The sequence below is a fragment of the Triturus cristatus genome, chromosome 1_1, assembly GCF_964204655.1.
Source record: "Triturus cristatus chromosome 1_1, aTriCri1.1, whole genome shotgun sequence".
In the NCBI taxonomy this organism is placed as follows: Eukaryota; Metazoa; Chordata; class Amphibia; order Caudata; family Salamandridae; genus Triturus; species Triturus cristatus.
In genome coordinates this window covers 602,633,035-602,653,457 of record NC_140579.1, presented here as the reverse complement: position 1 = coordinate 602,653,457, position 20,423 = coordinate 602,633,035, and the positions used below count along the sequence as shown (strand labels likewise).

Below are 20,423 nucleotides of genomic sequence, written 5' to 3'. Positions count from 1 at the left end.
AAGAGTGTGGCAGAGAGAAAGAGTGTGGCAGAGAGAAAGAGTGTGGCAGAGAGAAAGAGTGTGGCAGAGAGAAAGAGTGTGGCAGAGCGAAAGAGTGTGGCAGAGCGAAAGAGTGTGGCAGAGCGAAAGAGTGTGGCAGAGCGAAAGAGTGTGGCAGAGAGCGTGTGTGTGGCAGAGAGCGTGTGTGTGGCAGAGAGCGTGTGTGTGGCAGAGAGCGTGTGTGGGCAGAGAGCGTGTGTGGGCAGAGAGCGTGTGTGGGCAGAGAGGGCATGGCAGAGAGGGCATGGCAGAGAGGGCGTGGCATAGAGTACGCGCCAAAGAGCGCATGCCAAAGAGCGCATGGTAAAGAGCGCATGGTAAAGAGCGCATGGTAAAGTGTTTGTAGAAAAGTAAAGTGTATTACTGCTGGAAACATAGACATAGGTAAAGTAAAAATGTTCAGGAATTGTTGAGTGTTTCATGTAAGTAACACTATTGGGGTTTGCAGAATAATTCTCACTTGTATGTTGACTTCTTCATTATTAAATTTGGCAGCGTATAGCTTGAAAGTATCCAAAAATAAGGATCAAAAAGAGGCGAGTAAAGAACAACGCTAGTAGAAATGTAAGCATTAACTATGATGTATGTAGAGGAGGTGTGTCTAAAAAATTGTGCAGTAGAGTGTGTGTTGTAAAAGATTGCGTGTCAAAGAGTGCATGGTAAAGATTGCATGGTTAAGACTGCATGGTAAAGAGCGCATGGTAAAGAGCGCATGGTAAAGAGTGCATGGTAAAAAGTGTTTGTAGAGAAATAAACTATATTGCTATATAATAAATTGAACTACTTAAACTTAAAAGTTGACAGCGCCTCATGCAAGCAACACCATTGGAGTTTGCCGATTGGTTTACACATGCATGCTCACTTTCTCATCAACAGCTAATGTCAAATGTGGTTTTTTACTCACTTTTTTAACATGCCACACAGACATTTACACAAACCTACACACACACATACACACTGCTTCATTCGACCATCAATTTGAATAATCCATTGAAACTTTCCATTTCGTTCAGTTCTTAAAAAGCAAGAGCACGTTAGTTGACTGTCCCCGTCCTTTTCGGATTCGGGGGTGTCTTTTTTTTTGCTACTTTTCTCTTTTTGTCAGCCTGGCCCGTTTTTGCTGGTGGGCGCGTTTTTTTGGTTTTTTTTGCTTCACCCTTTTCAGGGTTATTTTCGTGTCTGTTGCTGTGAGGCGAAGGCTTCCCGAAGCAGTATGGTAAGCAATGTTTTATGTTTTTCATTGTTTTGTTGTTTGCTTGCTTTTTATCTAACTTTGTCTTTGTTTCTTTGTTACAGGGCTTCCCCGGTGCTTCCCCGGTTTGTTTTGTTCTGGTGCAGCGTCGTACATGGAGAGCTTTTCCCGGTATGTATGGTGCTGTTTGCGGGACTTGGGTAAGGCATCCTCTATGTTTTGTAACTAACTCTGTTTTTCTGCTGTTTCTTTACAGGGCTTCTCCAGTCTGTGTCGTTCCGGTGTAGCGTCGTGCAGGGAGCGCTTTCCCCGGTATGTATGGTGTTGTTTGCGGGACTTAGGTAAGGCATCTTCTATGTTTTGTAATTAACTCTTTTTCTTTCTGTTTGTTTACAGGGCTTCCCCTGTCTGTGCTGTTCCGGTGCAGCGTAGTGCATGGAGCGCTTTCCCCGGTATGTATGTTGCTGTTTGCGGGTGTTACGTAAGGCATCTTCTATGTTTGGTAACTAACTCTTTTTTTGGGGGTTAGTTTTGCTTGTTAAGTAAATCTTCTTGTCTTTGTTGCTTAACTAATGAATTATTCTTTGTAAGTTTGTCATGTACCCTATGTTAGAAAGCATGGAAGAGAGTGCGTGGAGGAGAGTGCGTGGAGGAGAGTGCGTGGAGGAGAGTGCGTGGAGGAGAGTGCATGTGGCACAGAGTTGGAGCTAGCAGTTAGTTTTTTAAATACATGACCACTTCTGCATCTTTATATATTGACAATTCAAATGTCGAAAGTATATGGAAACCAAAAAATAAGAGAAGAGTGAAGAGTAGTAAGTGCGTAGCATACATGAAGTAGGAGAGAGTAGCAAAATCAGCATATGAAACATCGAGCAAGAGAGCGTGGAGGAGAGAGCGTGGAGGAGAGAGCGTGGAGGAGAGGGCGTGGAGGAGAGTGCATGTGGCACAGATTTGGAGCTAGCAGTTATTTCCTTACATACATGACCACTTCTGCATCATTATATATTGGCAACTTATATGCTGAAAGTATATGGTATCAAAAAAAACAAGAGAAGATTGAAGAGTAATAAGTGCGTAGCATACGTGAAGCAGGCGAGAGTAGCAAAATCAGCATATGAAGCATCGAGCAAGTAGCAAAGCATAGTAGTAAGGGCAATATAGTGTACACAGATGTAAGTGTTGACAATGGTGCATGTAGTAGGGTGTGTGTATGTAAATGTATGTAGTATAGAGTATGTGTTGTATAGTATGCTAAAAGAAAGTGTATGATAAGAGCGTGTGGCAGAGCATGTGGCAGAGTGCGCATGCGAAAAAGCGTATGGCATACAGCACGTGCTATAAAGTGTGTGGCATACAGCACGGGTTAGAAAGTGTGTGGCATAGAGCATGTGATATAGAGCGCGTGGCCTAGATTGCGTGGCCTAGAGCCGATGCCAAAGAGCATATGCTAAAGAGTGTATGTTAAAGAGTGCATGCTAAAGAGCGCACGGCAAAGAGTGCACAGCAAAGTGTGCACAATAAAGAGCGTATGGTAAAGCGTGTTTGTAGAGAAATAAAGTATTTTCTTGTTTGAAACAGAGATAAATAAATAAAAAAGTGGCATGATAATGTGAGTATCTCACGTAAGTAACACCATTGGGGTTTGCAGTTTAGTTCTCCCTTGCATGCCCACTTTCTCTTCATTAAATTTTGCCAACTTATAGATTGAAATTATATTTTAAAAAAAGAGCGAAAATAGGAGAGTGTGTAGTATACATGAAGTAATACCAAAAGTAGTAGGAGTAGTGTATTTAGTGAAGATCAAAGAGTAAAGCATAGTACTGAGGGCTATGGATCTAGTAAAAAAGCAAGCATTAACTATGATGTATATAGAGGTGTGCATAAAAATGTGTGCAGTAGAGTGCGTGGGAAAGAGTGCGTGGGAAAGAGTGCGTGGGAAAGAGGGCGTGGGAAAGAGGGCGTGGGAAAGAGGGCGTGGGAAAGAGGGCGTGGGAAAGAGGGCGTGGGAAAGAGGGCGTGGGAAAGAGGGCGTGGGAAAGAGAATGTATATAGAGAAATAAAGTCTATTACTCGTGAAAACATAGAGATAGCTAAAGAAAAAAGTTGCAAAAAAAGTTGACAGTGCCTCACGTAAGTAACACCATTGGAGTTTGCAGATTGGTCCTCATCTGCATGCTCACTTTCTCATCATTAGCTATTGTCAACGTGTAGGTTCAAAGTGTGAAAAATGAAGGGAAAAAAAAAGTGAGAATAAAGAAGAGACAGTGTGTAGTACACATGAAGGCGTAGAGAGAGCAGTAAGAGTAGTGTATGTAGTGTTTGCCCGATAGTAAAGGATAGTATTGAGGATAATAAAGGTAGTCGAGTTGTAAGCATTAGCTACGGTGCATGTAGAGGAGATGTGTATTAAAATTTGCACAGTAGGTAGTATGTGAAAGCGCATGTTAAAAGATAGTGTGTGAGAAAGTGTGTGGCGTAGAGTGTGTGGCAGAGAGCCCGTGGTACAGAGAGTGCTAAGAGGCTGTAACCAGAGCGTGTGCAATAGAGCGCGTGCAACATAATGTCACACGTGCTATGGTACACGCACTAAGTCACACGCGCTAAGTCACACGCGCTAAGTCACACGCGCTAAGTCACACGCGCTAAACCACATGTGCCAAGTCACACAATGAGTGTGTGCTGTAGAGAGTGGATGGAAGAGAGTGTGAATGAGAATGTGCGCTAAAGAGTGGGTGGTGTGGAATGTGTAATGGAGAATGCATGGTGGAAAATGCATGGTGGGGAGTGTGTGCTATTACTGGTGAAAACAGAGATAGTAAAAGGAAAAGGTTGCAGAAAAAGTTGACAGTGCCTCACGTAAGTAACACCATTGGAGTTTGCAGATTGGTTCTCACCTGCATGTTCACTTTCTCATCATCAGCTATTGTCAACTTATAGGTTGAAAGTGTGAAAAAGCAAGGGAAACAAAGAGGAGAATAAAGAAGAGACAGTGTGTAGTATACATAAAGGAGTAGGAGTAGTGTATGTAGTGAACACCAATAATAAAGCATAGTAGTGAGGATAATAAAGGTAGTAGAGATGTAAGCATTAGCTGTGGTGCATGTTAAGGAGATGTCCAAAAAAATGTGTACAACAGGTAGTATGTGAAAGAGTATGTAAAACCATAGTGTGTGAGAGAGTGTGTGGCAGAGAGCATGTGCAACAGAGCGTGTGTAACAGAGCGCGTGTAACAGAGCGCATGCAACAGAGCGCGTGCAACAGAGCGCGTGCAACATAATGTCACACGCGCTAAGTCACACGAGCTAAGTCACACGCGCAGTGTGTATTGTAGAGAGTGGATGGAAGGGAGTGTCAATGAGAAAGTGGGCAAAAGAGTGTGTGGCATGGAATGTGTAATGGAGAGTGCATGGTGGAAAGTGCATGATGAGGAGTGTGTGGGAAAGACTGTATTAAAGCCGGTAATAAAGAGTGTGTTGCAAACTGTGTAAGAGAGAGGATTAGAGTAGGAAATGTGTTGCATTTTGTGATTAGTACAGAGTGTGCATAGTAAAGAGTGTGCGTAGTAGAGACAGTGTATAGTGGAGTGTGCTTAGTATAGCCTATGCATAGCATAGAGTGCACAGAAGGAAGAGTGCATAGTATAGAGAGCATATCAATGTGAATGCATGTAAGAAGTTGTGTTCGAAAGAGTATGTGGTAGAGAGTACGTAGCTTACTTGCGTGATATAGTGTGTAAGATACTGGATGTAGGTTATGAAGTATAGAAGAATGTTTAGCGTAGTGTTTATAGACCGTTAGAGTATCTTGCAGAATAAGAGGGGTAACATAAAAATATCATCTTTGTTTGCAGTGTAATATGCGGAATAACTTACTGTGTCCTAGTGGAAAGTAGGCTTATTGGAGTTGCTTAAAGGAATGGCTGGACTCCTTTTCTTCCTGCATTAGCAATGTGAGCACCAAAAAAGGTAGTTAGTATAGCCTTATGGCTCCAGATTGGCATAGACTTATTATGTCAGCTGCTAGTAAAAATGCAGCATGCTACTGGAATTGCCAAAACCGATCCCATAATTCCCTTTGCTTTAATTATACATATTGTGTTTTCGCAACCCTATGCCTTATGCACTTTGACTTTTAGCATCATAGCAACTCTCACCACAAGCTGTGCTACTTTGTTGCACTAAAAGTTTCAGGATGCGCTGTATGGACCATATATATGCAGTATGCAAAAAACTGCCAATGCAGCACGTAATGCCCAAGTAGTACATTACATTTTTAAGCTATAAAGCATAAGTTTTGACTTAAAAAATTTATTGTATTGTGAAGCGTGATTGCAAAAAAACAATTGTGCAGTAATATCGGCATTACTGCGGTTAATACATACATCAAGGCCAATGTCTGTACAGCACACAATGAAAATAAGTAACCAATGAGAATCAATGAAATTATTTTGAGAAGTATACCTAGTCCCGCAAGCATACGTTGTGAAATTTCCCCCCCCCCCACCAAAAGGATAACCAACATCGCACATTAAAATGCCAGTGTTAGTATAAGGATAAGCACCCCCCCTCCCCCCCCTCGTCACACACTTGTTTCAGTTCGATATATTTGCATAGAAGCGGCACAGAGTAAATAAGGTAAATACGCGTTTTAGATGAAACTTATAAATAAACAATGTAACCTGAAAGCATCTGCAAAGAGGCCCGAAAAGAAGATGGTAAATGTACTTGAATGTAAAGCATGACAAAAATCAATGGGCGAAAAGCTATTGAATGCGCGCACCATGACTGAAATCCTAGGCAAAAAGTGAGATACAAAAGTAGACATGAGCAAAAACCCACTTGACAGAAACGTTTCGCATCACGAAACACATTTTGGCAACAAAAGGGAAACAGTTGTAACACATGTAACTAACAGTAGTATGCGATTTAAAATGAAAAGGCTGCTAGATTTGTGTATTAGCGTATAATTGTACGATCACTGGCAACAGTAGCAAGTTTCTAATGTGAGCGAGGCGAAAGTATCTTATACAGAGAGCGCTTCACTAAGTATGAAATACACGGCAAACGATAGCGAAGCGTTACCGTAATGAGTCTAGTATTATCGGTGAAAGCAAAAGCAGCAAGTTAATGTACTGCGCGTGCGGTTTTCTTTAAAAGTGTGGCTAATATGTTAGGCAAGCAGTTCGGGTCAAAGTAAAAAAAATAGCGGCATCTTAAATTAACGGCCGCAAGATAGTAAACGAACTTCGATAATTATAAAGCAAAACCGGTTGGCAAAGGGTTAAGTTGTAAAGCAACTGTACTTCAAATGCGATAAACACATTTTTAGAAATTCAATGCATTTATTTGAAAAATGGCAATGCACAAGCGTATTCTAATTGCAAGTCTGAAGTTACTTACCTTTTTGCAACAGAGATAGTTCAGCTCGCAACGTATAGTGGATAACGTTGACCCACGAAATGTTTAGAATGGCTGCTCTTCCAGTTGAAGTACAGTAAAAGAGAAAGAAAGGGGAGTTACTTTAAATGGATAACAAAAGTGAAACAGTTGTAATACATGCAACTAACAGTAGTAAGCGATTCAAAAGCAAAAGGCATTCTAAGTTGTGTTTTAAAGAATAATTGTACGATCACTGGCAACAGTAGCAAGTATGAAATGCATGCGAGGGGAAAGTATATTATGCAGAGAGCGCTTCACTAAGTATGAAATACACGGCAAACGATAGCGGAGCGGTACCGTAATGTATATAATAATAGCGGCGAAAGCAAAAGTAGCAGGGTAATGTGGTGTGCGTGCGTTTCCCTTCTAAATTCTGGTCAATATATGTTAGCAAATGATTTAGTTGCAAATTAAAATAATCGCGGCTTTGAAAATTAACGGCAGCAAGATACTAAACGAACTTCGTTAATTAAAAAGCAAAACATGTTTTCAAAGGTTTAATTTGTAAAACAACTGCACTCTACATTAGATAAACACGATTTAAGACATTCAATGGGTTTATTCTAAAAACGGCAATGCACAAGCGTATTTCAATTGCAATGTTTGAAGTTACGTACCTTTTTGCAACAGAGATAGTTTAGCTCGTACCGGATGACTGACCCACAAAATGTTTTAGAATGGCTGCTCTTCGAGTTTAAGTACAGTAAAACCGAAGGAAAGGGGAGTTACTAACAAAAGAGAAGCAACACTTGTTGTTTACGAACAGCGCGTGTGAGATGTTGGTGTCTAGCCGTATGCTAATGTTTGGGTGGGGGGCTTCCTTGGAAGGATGAAAGGAATGTCTGCCTGAGAGTGTGTGTCATTGTTAGTGAGGAGGTGTGAATTCCGTGCGAAGCGAATGTGAAAGCGTGCATGGAACAGATAACCTATAAGTCACTCCTATGGCAGGCCTTAACAATCCTGAAGGCAGAGTGCTTGGTTTTATGTGAGATGGTGCTCTGGCGTGAGCTGAGCCTGTCTGCAGTAGTCGGAACAAATTCCTTCTACCGTTTCCAGATATCGCCATACCATATACTCTTAAGTGCATTATGAACCTCGCGGTTAAATGCTATCTTTGGTTTGGCTTTATCTAAACCTGTCGAGTAAGGTGTCATACGAATTGGAATACTAACCTCTCGCCAATTCTGGCGACGGGGTTAGCATTCCACCCTCCTAGAGGGACACGACATGTACAGAACCTGAAACCCGGGTAAAATCAGACATAGCCTCAGCTCCACAAAATGGACGCTGCCACCACAGACACAAGTCTGCCCTCCTGCTGCTGGGAGTCCTTCCAGCTTGGGAGACGTGGACAAAGGGTTTCCTGCCAGGGGAGGTGCGAGCACCACCCCAGACAGGATTTTGTGCATTGGTCAGGTAGGGCTTGAAAGGAAACAGACATGCCTGAGGCTCACAAGGAGCCTCGGTGCATCTGCCAGTTCAATCCGGTCCTGGGGCACGCCAGCCCCAGACCTGGGGCGAGCTGGACAAAGGATTGGGGGTGTAACCACCCCCCTTCCTGGTCCCACCCTTAGGGAGGGACCTAGCAGGTAGTCCGGCCCCTAGAATCCGCTTAAAGGTAGGAGCTGTGTCCAAAGACTTCAGACATCCTGGAATCAACTTGAAACTAAGAAGAAGACGGGAACTTCGACGTTCTGCTGCACAGAAGACTGAAGGAAATCTCCCCTATGGTAAGGGAGTGACCATCTTGCTAACGCAAGCACCATCCAGCGAATCGACATCTGCTTTGCCGCCACCTCCCGCCCGAGCCCAGAGACCGACAAGGACTGGACCTCCAGACCTCTCACCGCCCGATCCACAGTCCCTGGAAAGAAGGAACCCGTGGAGGCACCGAGACCCGTGGAGCCAGCCATCTTGGAAGACACTCGACTAGCTGAAAGCGCGACAACAGAGGCTCCCTCCAAGTTGTGCTTTGGGTCCTGAGAAGCCCAACATCCGAGCAGCATCTGCATCAAAGGTGAGCCCCCCAGCATCTCTACGATCTGCGTGGGGCCCCTCTGCACTTCGCGACTCGACGCGCCTAACCAGTTACTGGTCCGTTGACTTGTGGCCATCTTGGCGACCATCTTGAAAAACTACGACGCTGGTCTGGTTGCTCCAGACTGGCCCCTGCTGCCCTCCAAAGGAGCAGCCCCTCTGACCTTGCTGGTCAGAGCTAACAGCTTACTTCACTTCCTGCGACTCCTGCTTTTGCCAAGGCTTGTTTGCTTCTTCTGAGTCCCCGACACCGCCGACAGCGAGAGCCTGCGTGGGACAGCTCGAGAACCGACTCCTGGACGTCGTCGACCTTCAGGGACCACGTGGCTGCAGAGACAAGCTACACCTCCTCACCTGTTTGCACCCGACATCGCCTGGTACCTACCTGGTGCCACGCCGGTCACTGGCTAGTGACTGTGAACACTGTCACCTCTGCTTACAGGTCTTCTACACTTCCGATCCATCCTTGGATCCACCGCATCTCTTCTGGACCGACCGCCTGCAGCATCTTTGTCGTCGGGCTCCATTGAACAGATAGACGAAACCCGACGCACTTCGAGCCCTATGCACCCGCTTCCTGTGGGTGAGGTAAAGCTGGCACTCCGGTGCACAAGTGTAGAGTAACATCTCTAATGTCTAGGTTTGAAGTCTTGAATTCGTAGTCCAACCAGAAGACCCTTCTAGCAGTAACTTTTGAACAATTACGCACCCATTGAAAACCTATGGGCGCCCGCGTGTAACTTTCCTTACTGCACACTCGACCCGTGGACCTCCTGGTCACTAACTAAAGTTAGCTCCTTGTAGGCCCAGCGATTCTAGAGGCCCTAGGCCTTCTCCCTTTCCTGTTCGTGGTCCTTGTACCACTATTTTAGTATATGGTTTGAGCGGCCACCAGGGCCTATCCATATAAAGTGCAACTTTCGTATATTGTAATATTTTCTTGTTTAACAATTTGTGCTCCTGTGCTCATAAAGAGTCTAGGGGATACTTTGAGTAATAAATACATATATATTTTGAATATATATCTGTGTGGTGTCCTTTCATTGGTATAAAGGGGGGTTGCATATGGTAAAACAGCTTGCTTAACACGCCTAAACGAGTTTAGCCTCAAAGACTGCTTAGCCTACGCTACCACTAGGGCAGCTGGTCCGAAAAGGTTGACTTACAACCACACCATAAGGGTTGCTTGGCATGGTACAAGGTGGTCACTTTAATTAGTGAACATCATATACCAGGCCAACTTCTCACATTGGTGAGCAGCGGTTGGGATTTGAGCTTGCTGTTGTTTTACCTCTGTAATCTCTTTGTTACCAATTGAAAGATCATACAGGTACCTTTAGGTACATATAAAACAAGTTAGTTATATACTTAAGTTCTACTGAACTTAGTTGTAGAGAAAAGGGAGTAGCACACCCTGACTACAACTACTAGATAGGTTTAGTAGGAAAACCCAAGTGTAGGTAGTTGCAACACTTCCACCCACACATAAGAGCAATGGCTGGGGCAGAGGGGTCCAAGGTACCCATCTCTGTCGAGAGTGACCCCCAGAGGGCACCATCCATCTTTGCTACCCTAAACCAGAACGAGCTCAGGCAGTTGGCTAATTCTAGGGGCCTTAAACAGCCCAAGAACCCTACCTCTGCTGAACTCAGAGAACTCTTGCAAACTGATGAAGATCAGAGAGCTCTCAAGAAAGCCTCCCAGTTAGGCCCCTCAGGGACTGGAACAGGAGGCCCTCCTTCTGAAGATGCTACTGAAGCACCCCTTCCTAACAGTCACCCCTGAGGTGAGAATCAGACTACAGCTGATGAGGATCAGCATAGGGACGAGAATTACAAGGGGATGAGTCTGATAATAGTAGTGATTCTGATGGGAGAAATAGCCCAGTGCCAGGTGTTATACTTGGCTCAGCTAACTTAAGACTATTTGGGAATGACAATGGGGTCCCCCCATCGAGTTTCCCCAGTGGACTTAACCAGGGGTTTGGGAGACAGAGGAATCACTCAGGTGACTCTAATGCCTCTCATGCCTCTAGAGGCTCTCAGGGTCAGTCCAGAAGAAGGATGACCAGCCCTCAGAGGAGGGAGCATGATGCCAGAATGCATGAAGCTCAGCTGAGGATCAGGAAACAGAAGTAGCCCTGATGGAAGAGAAACTGAACAAGGCTAGGCAACCTAGAGAGAGTGGGTCTATACCCACTGGTGGCAGCATTGTCCCCAGGGACAAAGATAGGGTCTTTGATAATAGGAACCTGTCCAAAGTTGTGCCCCCTTACAAAAGTGGGGATGATATCCACAAATGGATGACTGCTCTTGAGAGAGCCTGCAAAGTACAGCAGGTTCCTGAGGAACAGTGGGCAGCAATCTTATGGCTCTCCTTTGAAGGTAGAGGTAGAGATAGACTCCTCACTGTTAGAGAATGTCAGAAACTACAGAGCCCTGAAGAGAGCCCTGAAGAGTGTCCTGGTTGATGGGTTAGGCTTAACCACTGAGCAGTACAGGTTAATGTTCAGAGATACCCAGAAGGCACAGACTCAGGACTGGTCTGAATATGTTGAATGTGCCACTAAGGCTTTGGAGGGTTGGTTGCTGGGAAGTAAGGTTTCAGATTATACAGGATTGTACAATTTGATGATGAGAGAACAGATTTTAAATACCTGTCAAAACCAGCAACTGCATCAACACTTGGTTGACTCGGATCTGACCTCTCCCCAAGAATTGGGAAAGAAGGCAGACAAATGGGTCAGAACCAGGGTTAAGCAAAAGAACCAGAACCAGGGCCAAGGGGGTGATCAGAAGAAAACAGACCAAAAGGGTAATGACCAGAAATCCAAAGACCAGAAGTCTTCAACAGGGCCCCAAACTAGTACTAATGAGGGTGGGCTCCAACAATCTAAAGGAAAGAAGAAAGAAGGTCCAAAGAAACCCTGGTGCAAATCTTGCAAGAATACAACTCACTGGACTAGTGATTGTAAGAAGGGTGGAGCCCCCAACACTGTTGCCCCTAAGGCACCTGCTCCCAGTCGTACTGTTAGCAGTGTTGGTCCCCAGACAAAGGGTGTAGTGGGAATCACTATGGGAACTGAAGGAGATTCTGACCTAGACAGAACCCTTACACAGGCAGTCTTGATCTGTGATGGGGACATGGATTTGTCCCTGACTGTGAGCCCCAGTAATCTGGGCAAGTACAGACAGACTCCATTGATCAATACAAAAGTGGCTCAAGCCTACAGGGACACTTGTGCCAGTGTCACTATGGTGACACCAGGCTTTGTGGATCCTGGACAGTACATACCAGGTGAAAATTACCTGGTGACCAATGCCAGCAATACCACTACTTCCCATAGTGTGGCTATTGTTAACTTCTCGTGGGGAGGGGTAACTGGCCTCAAAAGGGTTGTGGTTAGTGCAGACCTCCCAGTAGAATGTTTGTTGGGCAATGACCTGGAGAGTTCTCTATGGTCAGAAGTGGAGTACAGGACACATGCAGAGATGTTAGGTATATCACCACATGTCCTTGCTGTGACCAGGTCACAGGCCAAAAAGTGCCTTACTGAACCTCAGGTCTTGGATCCTGGAACAATGGACCAAGCACCTTCCAAGAAGAAGAACAGGAGGGTTAAGGCTGTGCCTTCCCCCCCTGCCTCCAAGTGATGATCAGTCTTCCCAGGAGGATGATCTCGAGAACCTTGAAGGAACTGTCCCTGAAGAGCTTGAACCTGACCAGGTTGAGTTTCTGGGGGCAGGGGGACCTTCTAGGGCTGACTTGGGGCAGGCTCAGTTATCCTGTCCATCTCTTGAACCCCTCAGACAGCTGGCTGCTGGGAATGCTCAAGGTACCCATAAAGTATATTGGGATGATGGGCTCCTTTATTCAGAGGCTAGAGACCCAAAACCTGGTGCAACCAGGAGGTTGGTTATACCTCTGCAATTTAGGGGCTTCCTTCCTACCTTGGCCCATGATATTCCTCTAGCAGGACACTTAGGCCAGAACAAGACTTGGGACAGGCTTGTCCCTCACTTTCACTGGCCTCACATGAATGAAGATACCAAGGAGTTTTGTCGCTCCTGTGTAACCTGCCATGCCAGTGGCAAATCAGGTGGCACAACAAAGGCCCCCCTAATACCACTACCTGTGGTGGGGGTTCCCTTTGAAAGAGTGGGGATTGATATTGTGGGTCCCATGGATCCCCCCACTGCATCTGGGCACAGATTTATACTGGTGGTAGTGGATCATGCCACCAGGTATCCAGAGGCAATTCCTCTTAGGACCACAACAGCTCCTGTTGTGGCCAGGGCCTTACTGGGAGTCTTCTCCAGAGTGGGGTTTCCTAAGGAGGTAGTTTCTGACAGAGGTGCCAACTTCATGTCAGGATACTTGACAGCTATGTGGAAGGAATGTGGTGTCAACTACAAGTTCACCACTCCTTATCACCCACAATGCAATGGGCTTGTTAAGAGATTCAACAAGACCCTAAAGGGTATGATCAAAGGATTACCTGAAAAGCTCAGGCGAAGATGGGACATCCTTCTACCCTGCCTTCTGTTTGCTTACAGAGAGGTCCCACAAAAAGGAGTTGGCTACAGCCCCTTTGAATTGGTATTTGGGCACCCTGTAAGAGGACCCCTATGTCTGGTGAGGGAAGGATGGGAGTTACCTCTCAAAAAGCCTAAGCAAGACATAGTGGACTATGTACTTGGTCTCCGCTCCAGGATGGCTGAGTACATGGAGAAGGCATCTAAAAACTTTGAGGCAAGCCAGGCCTTACAGAAAGCTTGGCATGACCAAAAGGCTGTCTTGGTTGAGTTTCAGCCAGGACAGAAGGTATGGGTGTTGGAGCCAGTGGCCCCAACAGCACTTCAAGACAAATGGTCTGGACCCCATACAATCCTGGAAAAGAAGGCAGAGGTTACCTACTTGGTGGACCTAGGCACTCCCAGGAGTCCCCACAGGGTACTCCATGTTAACAGGTTAAAAGCATATGTTGACAGGGCAGACATGGACTTGCTCATGGCTACAGACGAGGGACAGGAGGAAGAGAGTGACCCTCTCCCAGACCTGTTGTCTCAGAACCCTGAAGATGGTTCAGTTGAAGGAGTGACCCTTGGAGGCAACCTCACTAAGCATCAGCAAATTGAATGTAGACAAGTTCTACAATCATTTCAGCATATGTTCTCACTGATACCTAGTCAAACTGACTGGTGTACCCATGTGGTGGACACCGGTGACAGTCTTCCTGTGAAGAACAAACTTTAAAGGCAACCTGACCATGTCAGGGACTGTATAAAGACTGAGGTACAAAAGATGCTGGAGTTGGGTGTCATTGAGCCCTCAGAGAGCCCCTGGGCTAGCCCAGTGGTTCTGGTCCCCAAACCTCACACCAAAGATGGCAAGAGAGAGATGAGGTTCTTTGTGGATTACAGAGGACTCAATGCTGTCACTAGGACAGACGCACATCCTATTCCAAGGGCAGATGAGCTCCTAGATAAACTGGCTTCTGCTAAGTTTTTGAGCACATTTGATTTGACAGCTGGCTATTGGCAAATCAGGCTAGCTGAGGAGTCTAAGGCCAAAACAGCATTTTCAACCCCAGGAGGGCACTACCAATTTGTGGTGATGCCCTTTGGTCTGAAAAATGCACCTGCCACCTTCCAAAGATTGGTGAATCAAGTCCTTACTGGGTTGGATGACTTTTGTGCAGCATATCTTGATGACATTGCTGTCTTTAGCTCCACCTGGGAGGATCACCTGATCCACCTGAAGAAGGTACTTGAGGCTCTGCAAAAGGCAGGCCTTACTATCAAGGCTACTAAGTGCCAGATAGGGCAGAGTAAGGTTGTGTACTTGGGCCACCTTGTAGGTGGAGGCCAAGTTCAACCACTGGAGAGTAAGATACAATCCATCAAGGACTGGTCTCCTCCCACCACCCAGACTCCGGTCCGAGCTTTCTTGGGCTTGACTGGGTACTACAGGAAGTTTGTTAAGAACTATGGGTCCATTGTGACTCCTCTTAATGATCTGACATCCAAGAAGATGCCCAAAAAGGTTCAGTGGACAGTAAGCTGTCAAAAGGCATTTGCAGACCTGAAGAAGGCCATGTGCTCTGCACCTATCCTGAAAAGTCCTGACTACTCCAAAGAGTTTATTGTCCAAACAGATGCTTCTGAGTTGGGTGTGGGAGCTGTGCTGTCACAACTTAATGTAGATGGTCAAGACCAACCCATTGCTTTTATTAGGAGAAGGTTGACCCCCAGAGAGAAGAATTGTTCAGCTATTGAGAGGGAGGCCTTTGCTGTGGGGTGGGCCCTGAAGAAGCTGAGGCCATACTTATTTGGCACTCACTTCAAGATTCAGACCGACCATAAGCCCCTCTTGTGGCTAAATCAGATGAAGGGTGAAAACCCCAAACTGCTTAGGTGGTCCATTTCCCTACAGGGGATGGACTTTACAGTGGAGCACCGGCCAGGTACAGACCATGGGAATGCAGATGGTCTCTCCAGGTACTTCCACTTAGGACATGAAGACACAACTGGTCCAGGCTAGTTTAATGTCCCTGCGTTTGGGGGGGGGGGTTGTGTAGGAGAGTAGGGTCTGCTATCCTATGGTCACCCCAAATTTGTGCTTTTTGCTTCACTGGTTTTCGACGTATTGAGGCCGTGGGCCTGCCAATCAGACCCCCAGCCTGCTGTTCTCTCTGCTAAATTGACACTATGCACTTTAGGTGCATGACCCATTGGAACTGGATCACCCTGTGAGCCCCTGTACTAGTGTACCCTAAGTACTCAGGGCATTGGTGTATCTGAGGCCTACCAGGGGCTGAAGCATGTATTGTGCCACCCCTGGCCTGGCCTAGCAATTTGACACAACTGGCTGATCACTCAGCTGGGGTAAGTTGGTGTATCCACCTCTTACTTAGGTGTAGTATGCCTATACCTAACCTTAAATGGGACACATGTTAACCTATAAGTCACTCCTATGGCAGGCCAGGGGTGGCACAATACAGCTGCGTTCCGCCTACCGTGCGATGTGGAAAGGACTATCACACTCCGACAACAGCAGATTCAATAAAAAAACGTGCCCCACCCTCACGTAATCACATAATGAGTTCCACACAAAATACACGTGACAGTACATTCGATACGAAACACCTGTATTACTAGCAAACAAACAGCCTGAGACCCAACAATCACTAATAAAATAGCTCTAAAACAATAACAATATCGATAACTAACGAATATTTTTCAGCAAGTCAAATAAATACAAGCATTATAATCACATTAAAAGTAATTGCAAATAGAACATAAAACGTATAAAAGAATTACACTTACCTGTTTGTAGCTGCGTTCCGCCTACCGTGCGATCTAGAAACCAATGTCACACTCCGACAACAGCAGATTCAATAAAAAAAAAACAGTGCCCCACCCTCACGTAATCACATAATGAATTGCACACAAAATACACGTGACAGTACTTTCGTTAGGAAACACCTGTATTACCATCAAACAAACAGCCTGAGACCCAACAATGACTAATAAAATAGATCGAAAAAAATAACAGTATCGATAAAGAACAAACATTTACCAATTTTTCAAAAACATAAAAGCATTATAATCACAATAAAAGTAATTGCAAAAAGAACATAAAACGTATAAAAGAATTCCACTTACCTGTTTGTAGCTGCGTTCCGCCTACCGTGCGATCTGGGAACCAATGTCACACTCCAACAACAGCAGATTCAAATAAAAAAAAACGTGCCCCACCCTCACATATTCAAACAATGCATCCCACACAAAATACACGTGACAGTTTTTTCCGTAAAGAAACACCTGTATTACTCTAAATCAAAAATTCTTCAAATAGATAATTAAACAAAGTTTAATAATCAAAGATTACCAAAAATACTTTTATAAATCAAAATATTAGAATAGTTTCCTCTTACCTCAAAGAAGAAGGTACGACGCTGCAGGGAAATGCCACGGACCGGGGAAGCCCTGTAAAAAAAAAGAACAAAAAGAGTTAATTACGAAACATTCAGGATGCCTTACCTAAGTCCCGCTAACAGCACCATACATACCGGGGAAAACGCTCCCTGCACGACGCTACACCGGAACGACACAGCCCGCTGAAGCCCTGTAAAGAAACAGAAAAAAAAAAGAGTTAGTTACAAAACATAGAGGATGCCTTACCTAAGTCCCGCAAGCAGCACCATAGATACCGGGGAAAGCACTCCATGTACGACGCTGCACCGGAACAAAACAAACCGGGGAAGCCCTGTAACAAAGAAACAAAGACAAAGTTAGATAAAAAAGCAAGCAAACAAGAAAACAATGACAAACATAAAACATCGCTTACCATACTGCTTCGGGAAGCCTTCGCCTCACAGCAACAAACACGAAAATAACCCTGGAAAGGGTGAAACAAAAAAAACCAAAAAACACGCCCACCAGCGAAACAAGCATTTACAATGCAATGGTCTCGCCATTGGTAAAGTTAGAGCTATTGATATTGCTTATGACATTGCATTTTTTATGCATTTAAAAGATTGTACGAAACTGTCTGGCTATTTCTAAGTTAGTAGTTAAATGTGTTTTAAATGTGAGACTTAGTGTTTTTGCTTAGAGACAGAGTCTAACATATGTCAGTTATAGCAACCTATGTATAGAAAGCTTTTAGCATAGAGTACCAGTTAAAAACAGAGCCACTTATTCTGAGTTACCTGCATACTAAGATTTACTCAGTAGTGTAAGAGGCAGTAATGTATAGAGGCATTTCCATTCAAAGGCACCTTTTTAGAAGCATGCAAATAAAAATACATACAGATATAGAGCCTTCTGTACATATATTGAGACTTGTAGCTGTGTGAATTTGGTTATGATAGAAAGTTAGTAAGAAAGAGTGAGTAGTATAGTATTGATAAAGTTGTATGTTTTGTAATAAAGTAGTAATGGTGTATTAGAGTGTTAGTAGTATTAATGTTTGTATTTTAGTGAGGATTAGAGCGAGTATGAAAGTTTGGTAAACATTGGTATTGTTTGCAATGTATCAGAAAGTGTTTGTAGTTGTGGTGTAGAAGTAGTATTGTTGGTTGAGTTAGTGTATAGATAGTGTACTATTACATGAGTAATAGTTGTGAAGAGAGAGAGCAAGGTGTGAATAGTAAGTTGTAGACTTTAAATGGAGGAGTAAGTATTAGTAGCAGAGTGCAGTAAGTATTACTGAGAAAGTATAGAGATTTATTATTCCTTTTTTTTGTAATAGTACATATGTAAGAAAAAATGTGTACATGTATACATAAGTGAATGTGTAATTGGTTATCAGAATGGAGCATATAGATGCATGCAAGTACATAGAAAACAATATTTATTCTTTGAAAAAAGAAACAGTAAGCCAAATGCCGTTTGAGATTTTTATTAACTTAAATGTTTAATTTTTATTTATTATTTTTATTAAAATACTTTTATTGTATGATTTTTGCACATTGCATATTTTAATCTTCGTCTAGAATTTCGATAATGTGTTCATTTTGAAAGATATTTAATGTTTTCGGTAGGTGTGGCATAAGAGCCTCTGCAAAGTAATCAATATCTGCTGGTATATTTAGGTGGTCCATTAGCAGTGCATTGCTAATTTGTACTGATTTCAAATGTTCATTGTCTTCAATTTGTATTGTTATGGTACTTTTCTCCTGTGTTGTATTCTCTAGTCCATATATTGTGATTTGAAGTTCTTCTCGGGGTGGCTCTATTTTCTGTGAAAAAAAACAAACATTTGTTGTTAAATCCATTTTTACTGTATATGCGTCTTTTTATTGCTATTTTTGAACGTGCTTTTGTGAGAAATAGAAAAGTGCCATAGATGCAGAAGGAAATTATCAAAGATATTACTGTTAATTGCATATTGCCTGAGAGGTTGATAAATGTGTGTGTATGGTTAGTTAAAGTCAAAGACCTAAAGTGCGTAATTATGTGTTGGTATTTATGTATTTTATTAAGGAGGTGGTGTATATTTTTTGATGTAGAGTGTCTGAAATGCAATGTAAGAGGAATTAAAGATGAAAGATATTTCTAGAAATGTATGTTTGTTTAGTGCATTTTGTGAAAACTTGCAAATAGAATTTGAATATGCAGAGGTAAGGAGTGAGATAGTGTGAATAAATCAGAAGGTAAGTTACAGTTAAGCTAAAAATGAATTTTGTATTTAAGGAATTTGTGTAGTATTATGGTTTAAGAAAATGTAAATGTAGATGTAGATAGAGAGTGTGATGTTGTTTTGCTTTATATTTAGTAATGTATGAAATTGTAGGTATTCTGAGTTAGCGTTATATATAGACAAACTAAGGTATTTGTTCTTTGCATGCGGTAGTAGGAAAGGTATAGATAGTGAATAAAATAGTTACTATGGTATGGGTATGGAGTAGCATTTTAAAATGTGTGCAAAATTAATAGACCTAAAGATGTATGTTCTGCAATGTATTTTTTTTAAAGGTTTGTATTTTGTCGTTAGGTAGTGAGTTGTAGATGGTAAACAGAAATGTAGTTAGAGATATTCAGGGAGAGTCTTTTGTATTAATGTATATGCATGTATGTAAAGTGATATATTATTTTGGTGTGACAGCTATGTGTACGACAGTTATGTGTACAATTGCAAATTGTATGTTGAAGAAAGAGCAACTGACGTTTTTAGGTGTGAGGGTAAAATGAAGAATATAGTCATAGTCATAGTCAAAAAGCTTTATTTCGATAAGAATTATCATAAAAGCATATACAAAAAGCATAGTAAAAGTCGAAGTTCATTAGGGAACAAGTTTTACAGGAAATCATGATGGAAGCTTGATGGCTGATTTAAAAAGAGACATGCTAAAAATACGATTAAAATAAGTTAAAAATACAGTTATAAAAGAACTATATGAAGAAGACAATTCATTATATCAACTAGTGCAACTATTGAGTTAGCTTCTAATGATCCAGGACCAGCCCAGAAATTTGGCCACAGCACAGACTAGCACCAAACTTGTGTCAGTGCGAGGAATACGTAAAGCGACACGATAGTTCAAAATGCCCAGGAGACGGCAGGCAGGGGCTAGCCATCTTTTTCTCGGATTTCTATACGCTGGGCATTCAAACATAATGTGGGCAGTACTTTCTACTTTTTCAGAACATGTCAGGCAACTGGCAGGGGTCTGGTAGGGAGGCTTCCATTTACTAGTAAATTCACGAGTAGGGAGGATCTCGAGTCTGAATTGAAAATACAGTGATCTGTCCCTAGGTTTTAATATAAACTCAAGGAAAGGCTCAAAGTTAACTGTCTGTTTGAAGATGTAAAAAGCTTCGGTTAATCTTCCAGAGCTTGAGCTACCAAGATCTTGGTTGTCATTCCAGGCCCAGTATGCTTTTTTGAGATCCACCTTGCTCACGGGGGCTCCGTGCTCCCAGAGATTGTTTAGGCCAAGCTGGATAAGAGATTTTTTAATATTACGAAGCCAGTTTATTTTTTGGGAGCCAACTGTATTCATAATTTCTCTCAAGCCCTCAGTATATTTTGCTAGCTCCGGGGTACGCCATAGGCGAGCCCAAAATAGCAGAGGGCGTAGCCTGACAATGTCTTTAAACGAACGCCTACCCAGATCACTAAATAAAGGTTTCAAAGGAGTGCCCCTTGGCATTGAAACTAGTTCTCTTAAAAATTTATTCTCGGACAAAGTAAGATCTTCTGAG

General features: G+C 43.3%; 2 protein-coding genes across 5 annotated transcripts in view; one reads left to right on the top strand and one right to left on the bottom strand.

Moving 5' to 3' along the window:
- The window catches only part of LOC146870694 (plasma membrane calcium-transporting ATPase 4-like), a 1,872,989-nt gene that overhangs the window by 912,036 nt on the left and 940,530 nt on the right, over positions 1-20,423 (top strand). The window lies entirely within an intron of this gene.
- LOC146870697 (uncharacterized) overlaps positions 18,158-20,423 on the bottom strand; it is a 250,107-nt gene continuing 247,841 nt past the window's right edge. Inside the window, exon 6 of the mRNA XM_085646149.1 lies at positions 18,158-18,457. Coding sequence (XP_085502275.1) covers positions 18,197-18,457 — 261 coding nt within the window. The 3' untranslated portion in view covers positions 18,158-18,196. The remainder of the gene's footprint in view (positions 18,458-20,423) is intronic.